Source organism: Mustela nigripes, chromosome 14, assembly GCF_022355385.1.
Source record: "Mustela nigripes isolate SB6536 chromosome 14, MUSNIG.SB6536, whole genome shotgun sequence".
NCBI lineage: Eukaryota > Metazoa > Chordata > Mammalia > Carnivora > Mustelidae > Mustela > Mustela nigripes.
The window spans coordinates 71881407-71889004 of NC_081570.1; the positions used below are offsets into that span (position 1 = coordinate 71881407).

Here is a 7598-nt window from a genome sequence, read left to right on the forward strand (position 1 = left end):
AAGAGATTTATAAGCTTAGCTCTTATATTTAGCACTTTGATCCATTTTGAGTTAAGTTGTATATGTGATACCAGATAAAGGTCCAACTTCATTATTTTGCTTGTGGATATCCATTTTTCCCAGCACCATTTGCTGAAAAAACTGTCCATTTCCTATTAAATGATATTGGCACATTTTTTGAAAGTCAATTGACCATATATGAGAATTTATTCTGACCTCATTTTGCACAAGTAGAAAATAGACCCTATAATCCTCTTATAGGTGTGTAACAGATACTTTGTAATAATGTATATGTACAGAGGACAGAAGGACTCTGCCAGAGAACTACCATTGGTAATACAAGGATATGATAACAAAAGAAGAAAAATGAATACCACCAAAAAAGGTTTCAAGCATATTTTTATTATGGATAGGTAAGTGTGGTTTGCTGTGGCTAAAGATATGTTTATAATGGATGTACAAGCTTTTCTATATACCAAAAGGTATAATATTTTTCTTTTAATACTGAATAACATTTCTCTGACAAGGGAATTCTGAGTGGGCTGAGCCTATTTTAAATGGCTAAAGACTTTTTTCTTCCTGAATGTTGCTTTTAAGACTGGTAAATTGAAGTCTTTTAGGTCCAAACACAATAAATTTAAGAATAGTGAGATAAAATCAATGAATACTATAAAACATGTAATTCCTATGAAGAAGAAATAATGGTTTTTATAATTTAAAACAGCAGCAATTTCAAAAGATTTGCTGAATTAAAACTTTACAAAATATATATATATACATAGTATCATTCCAGATGATCATGGATTTTTTAAAAATAGTATATCACAACCCCAAACTCTATCCCAAACCTACTACAGGAAGTAGCTGGCCTGTAATATTTTTTACAACACTTTAAAAAATAAAAACAAAAGAAACCTCCTAATTCTCTTGTGCATAAGCACAGGTTACTGTGTGCTGGCTTTGATTCCATATCACAAAGAGAATTTTAAAATAGAACAAGGACTTCACATAAATAATGTTTTACTTGTTATTAAGCATGTAACCAAACAAATTAAAATAAAGTACTAACAACCAAAACATATCTTGATGTAACCAGTACATACACTCTTAAAGAATGACAAAGACGAAAAAAGAAATAAAACAGTCTATGAAAGCCACAAGCACCTTGTTTTAGGAAGAGCACCAAGCAACATAAAAAGGCAACACGTAAGAGGTAGTGTACCACCGGCTAAGATGTATATGCCCATTGGGGACCTGAATACAGCTTAGTGTTTGGGAAAATAAGACATGTTGGACTGTGGCTTGTGATTTTTAGACAGAAGCATCACACATGTGGAAGCATTAGCCAGTATTGCTCCATAGTGCTCTGCATCTCCAGCTGTCTAATGGGTACTTTGCTCTCAGTCAAAAAATAGAGGCTACCCTGAAGAATTCCATGTTTATAAATTTTCAGTTCTAGGGAATTCTCTAAGAAAGCTCAGATCAATATAATTTTTTAAAGAATTAAATACTTTATCAATTATAGTCCTTTAAAAAATGCCTTTTCTCCTTCTTTGGAGGAAATCTTTTCTTCCTGAGATTCTTTAAGATTTAGCCAATGCTTTATTCCATGCATTTCACAATGATAGTATCTCTCTGTCTGTATTTTTCCCTCTGCAACAATTACCTGGCCAACAGCACAAATTCTGAACTAATTCAGAAACCTTAGAGAAAGCATACAGAACTGCTTTCAATGTAGTACTTCCTTTTGGTTTTGAGATGAGGAAGTTTTTGTACTTCAATGACTGGAAGCTGATTAGGGTCCTGGGTGTGAAAAAGGAATTTTGCCTTATGCCAGCTGCCATCTTGAATCTGTAAAACAAGAACAAAATGCTTTGATATGTAATCATGTCATCAGAAGTTGTTCTCAGCAGACAATGCCCTTCACTCTCAATGAAGATTTAGTTTAAGAATTAGAGATAATGAATAGGAAGTCCCTAAAACAAAGTAAATGCTGGCATAGAGTAAGTGTGCAATGCTAACACTCACTATGACTAATTGAAAACATGGGTTCATTCTTTTCTCCAAATGGCAATGTGTGTTCTGATTTTTCAGTCCCAGGGACTAAGGCTAGGCTTCTGCTTCTGTTGTCTGTAGATCACTGGACCAGGTATGAATTAAAAGGCTGTACTATTCCTAATATGAGTAACACATCTGTTCTCTGTTCCTTTATTTGAGGCTGATTCTTTAGGATGGGCATTCTTGGAGGAAAAGCAATGAACTGTCTCAACCTCTCTGTAATTTAGGCAAGAAATAACCAAAATTGCTTCATTAGGAAATAAACTATAATTCTGTTGAATCACCGTTAAGGTTTCTTTTTTTCCAGTCTGTGGTTACTGTTTATATAGTTTCTTTCCTCTCTTCTTTCTAGGTCTTTCTGTTTTTTTTTTTTTTATCACTCTATGTTCTTTTGTTTCAGACAAATTCTACTATGGAACAAACACATATCATAAAATCTCTTATGATTAAGATTCAACAAGATAAAATAGAGAAACACAATTCGCTAGTTTTGTGAAGCTTTTTATTAAAAAGTTGATTCACTTGTTTATAGAATTATGATATAAATTTTAAAATGTGAAGAAACCTCAGTGATTATTTAAGCTTTAAATTTCATTCACTAGTCATCAGCTTGGTGTGTGTGTGTGTGTGTGTGTGTAAGACACTATTAGATTACCTCGTTAAGTCTTTTAAGCAGTATTTATTGGATACTAAGTACAAGTGGCACAGCTGAGTAAGATGTAATCCTCTATTTTCTAACAGTCCTTGGGAAATATGAAGCTGAATAAATCAGCTCTGGATTTTGAAGACTAGCAGCTTATAAATCTAGTTGGAGAGGGGAAACATGAACGTAGACATAACACAAGACAACATATGGTGAGTACAGTATAAATAATGTAGACAGTGAGCGCTAAATTCCTCATTTCCAACTGAAGTACCCAGGGAAAGGTTCATGAATTCAGACTTCAGAATTTAAAATGGGCCTTCAAGTATGCCTAGTACTTCTACTTGGTTAGAGAGGTAGAGAAGGCATTTCAGAGAAAGATAATGACATGAGTAAAAACAAACATACAAAAAACTGTTGGAAAAGTAGATGATTGCCAAAGTAAGCCTACATGGGGATGAAGAGCAGATTTTGATAGAAATCCAGGTACCACCATTCTCTTTATATATAAAATTTGAAAAATAAACACTTACCTCACATAGTTGTAAGGATTAAATGAGATTTCAGTTAAGCAGTATAGTGTGGCATAGATTTTGGAGTTATACCCACCTAGGGTTTATTTCTTGCTCTCCACTAATTAGCTACATGACCTTGAGCAAGTTATTTAGCCTTTCTGTTTCTTCATTTTCTTACCTATAAAATGAAACTTCTTTATAAAGCTCTTATAATTAAATAAAATAATGTATGTAATACAGGGTAACTGCTATATAATAAGGTCCCAGTGACTAATAGTAGGGATTATTGTTGATATTATTATTGTTATTATTATTAATAGATCAGTTTCACCATACTTTAGGGCGAACAGCCACCGAAAGCCCAAGCTAGAAAGGTTGGGGCCGGACTATTTTAAGCGCTAAACAAAGAGCGGATAAGTTTAGATTGTATCTCAGAGATAGTAGTGAGTCATTGAAAGTTTCTGGAAAAAATTATAAAATTCAAATGAGTTTGTTGATAATATTGATCTCTTTGCTTTTAAAGAATGAGCCATATATCTCTGTTTGCCTCTCATTTTTCAAATTCTCAAGCACAATTTGTCTGAAAATAAAATGTGAAAAAGTAGAATTCCCTGGAAATGGTAAGAGATGTTAAATCACGGGCTTTATGGTGCACAAGAGCAAGAAACCAAGCTACTTGAAATCATTAATGAAATGTATGTGATGTGGATGCTCTTTCTAACAGTGTTGGGAAACTCTTCTGTAAAGTGCTAGATAATAAATGTCTTAGGTTTTGTGAGCCACAGTCTCACATTTATTTAACTCTGTCATCCCTGTGTGACAAAAGCCATAGATACTGAGTAAACAAATGAGTGTGGCTATGTGCTAATAAAATTTATTAACAAAAACAAGTGGCAGGCGGGGCACCTGGGTGGCTCTGTTGGTTAAAGCCTCTCCCTTCTGCTCAGGTCATGATCCCAGTGTCCTGCGATGGAGCCCCACATCCAACTCTCTGCTCAGCAGGGAGTCTGCTTCCCCCCCCCCCTCTCTAACTGCCTCTCTGCCTCCTTGTCATCTCTGTCAAATAAATAAATAAAATCTTAAAAAAAAAAGTGGTGGGGTGGATTTGGTCTGTGAAATGTAGTTAGCCGACACCTGCTTTATACCAAAACATTTTAAAATTATAGATTTTTTATAATATTAGTTGTTTAATTGTAAAACAAAAATGAGCTATTTTTCAAATATCAATTGGTAGGGCGAGTCAATATGCAATTTTGCTCGTATTTAGTTTCAGGAATAGGAACTGACAAAATGAAATACAACAGACTTGCCTCTATAACCTGTCTTCCGTATATAATGAGATGTAGAGTTACAGTAGTGAAATATAAGAAATAAATCTATTTATTTATATGCTCTTTCTATCCATGCAGGGGTAATATAGATATTTCATAAGAGCAATAAGAATTAGATTTATGTATTAACATCTGTTCTGCATATAAAAATCTATGGATGACCAGTGGGTGTTACAGAAGTTGACAAGATACGATACAAGCAAACGATTGATTCTGAAAAATGTAATGTTATTACAAATAGGGCACCTTAAAACTTATTAGCCTCTGGATCTTCAGTTTGCAATTAGAGTCTTATCCCCATTATTTTAATTTTATGTCCTTTTCAGTTTTATGTTAGCTATATTGAACAATTCTAAAAGTTGCCATCCCTTACCTTGCAGTCATCTGAAAGCACCTTAGGTTCAAGTAGAGTGTTTTCTTCAAAAATCTGGCCATTCCATCCCTTGAAGCCAACAGACAATCCTGAGCCATTTGGCTGAGCACTTGTCCACACTGGGGTGTTTAGACAGTGAATGGTGATGATATGGGTGGCTTCTGAGCTCAGTAAGTGAAGGAAGTTCATCTGGACTTTTCCAACTCCAAACTCCAACTAATGTCATAGAAATAATATCCAAGTTATAAGATGTGGCAACTGAATAGCTTATAATTTGGGGGAACCTGAGGAAAGTCCTTGAAATGAAGACCTGAGAAAGCCCCTTTCCTTGGCATTTAAGTGCCAGTCAACAGTATGCTGATAAATGCTTAACCACTGGCTCTTGCTAGGTGGAGTGGGGTGGGGGCGGTAATCACTGATTTAGAGCATTTTCCAGTTTCTATGGTGTAACCACTCCTACCATGGCTGACTTCAGGCAATCATGGTGGTATCACTGAACCCGGAGCTGGAAAGGGGTGTTAACAATAGGGTCTCCTGAGTCTGTATGAGCGGGCCTCAGCATACCACGAGGATACTAGACATGACCAAAAAAAGCGAGGTAATTTTCACATTATCTAAAATGCATTAGTTATTTGTTGTTGATTAATTCTTTAATAATTTCTTCCACAAAAATCTGAAATTATCTATAATTTACTTTGAAGATCTTTTTTTGAGTTTCTGAAGATAAGTTACAAGTTGTAATAATACCTTGTTGAGAAGTTTTAATTATAAAAGCATTTAAAGACAAGGATAGAATCTTATTTTTTGTGTTGCCAGCCCCTAATGTCGTTCCAGCCATAGAATGGAGTCATCAATATATGTTTATTGAAATGAATGAAGGCATGAACAAGTACTGATAATAAAGTCAACAGTGCAGGGCAAAATTGGAGCAAGGAGGTCTGACTGAAGATTTCCTAGGCTTGGAAAAGGAAGTAGATTTTTCTATAGCTTTTGACATTTTTATTATTTTATTTATTCTTTAAGCAGGCGTATGGTCATAACATAAGTGAATGAAAGTGATTTCAACAAGTAATTTATATTGATTTCCAAACATAAAATTAGAAAAATATCAGTTATGAGGTATCAGAGGGGGAAAAAAAAAGACAGGCACCAAAAAAGTAAAAGGAAAAGAGAAGAAAGGCAAAGGAAGGTCAATAAAGATGAAAACATGGAAGGATCATCATAAGGAACATTAGAATTTAAGTAGTTTAGGTTCCTTTATTTTACAGTTGAGAATCACAAACTTGTAAATTAATTTTTCTGAGCCTTAGTGTCTTTGTTGGTGAAGTGGAATATGACACTGACATGGCAGGATTGTTGTAAGGGTTTAAGGGGCCAAATGTCACTTAACCAACACAGTGCCTGGCACAGAGTAGGATATTTGGTGGCTCAGAGCATCATTTGCCAGATTAGTAGAGGGGTAGAGACTAGAACCCAGGTCCCTAATTCCAAGTCTACCATTCCTTCCACTACCTGCCCAGTCTTTCTCAGGTTGAGTTTATGGATAGGACAGATGGGAGAGTTGATTCAGTGAAGGAAGGAATTGGAGTGCAACGACTTCAGTGTTCCTATTTCCTTTGTACACACCTCCTGGTCTTCATCTGTCTTTTATGATAATCCAAATAAAAATCCTGGACCAAATCCAGGGGAATGAGAATGATCATACAGATATTTTGGAAGTAAGACTATCATGCTGATCTTCATGAGAGGAACATGCATTCCCTAGGGATGGAAGACTCTTTCCTGGTTTGAGAATAATAATGGTGAATGCTACTGTGATTAACTCGTGAAACACCCTTAATGAAGGGGGATATTTTATAAAAGGCCAGTGAAACAATGAGCAGCTAGAGAGATTAATAGACTGCACATTTTAGCTGCGCCTCTTTGTGATGGACCAAATATATAAGGGGCAGGTGTATCAATTCTTTGTTGATGAGAAGTAAGTCCTTAGTAATAATACCAAACTGGTTTAGCCAGAAAAAGAAAGAAATGCACTTTTGATTTCTTCAGGATATTATAGGTAGAGCTAAGCTATAGGTTTCATAAATGCTTGTTATAATTCCAGTATCATGCCAAACTAACTTTCATTCATGTTATTATACTTGAAAGGAGTTTTAAAAAATATTCAATGGATGTTTAAACATCCATTGAAGGGATGTTCTTTGTGCCAAATCATCAAAAATAGCAAGCTTTGTGGCAAAATTCCTCTTCTAATGATGTGATTTTCAGAAAACCTTTAGGTAACTGGTTACTAATTACAAATATTGTAGCTGTTTGGGGGATTTTTCCAAGGTATGTGTATGCATAAAAACATATGTTGCACATTTTTTGTTTTAGAGAGAGCATGAATGGGAGGGGCTGGGGGGGCAGGGAGGGGTAGAGGGAGAGAGAATCTCACGCAGACTCCTTGATATCACAACCTGAGCTCAAACCAAGAGTCAGCTGCTCAACTGACTGAGCCACCCAGGCGTGCCCTCCCACAACATTTTTAAAAGGAGATTAAAAAAGCATAATCAGTAGACTAAGCCATGACATGCCAATCATAAAATACAACCAAAATATCAAGATTCTCTTGGAATTATTTTTAATTTTTATTTCATTTTAATTTTTTTTAAAGATTTATTTATTTATTTAACAGA

General features: G+C 35.1%; 1 protein-coding gene across 1 annotated transcript in view; it reads right to left on the bottom strand.

The window, feature by feature from the left end:
• Nucleotides 1-393: 393 nt before the first annotated feature.
• Nucleotides 394-7598, bottom strand: part of COL24A1 (collagen type XXIV alpha 1 chain) — a 379684-nt gene continuing 372479 nt past the window's right edge. The window contains exons 58-59 of the mRNA XM_059377096.1: nucleotides 4921-5136; nucleotides 394-1851 (exon numbers count right to left, since the gene is read on the bottom strand). Coding sequence (XP_059233079.1) covers nucleotides 1705-1851; nucleotides 4921-5136 — 363 coding nt within the window. The 3' untranslated portion in view covers nucleotides 394-1704. The remainder of the gene's footprint in view (nucleotides 1852-4920; nucleotides 5137-7598) is intronic.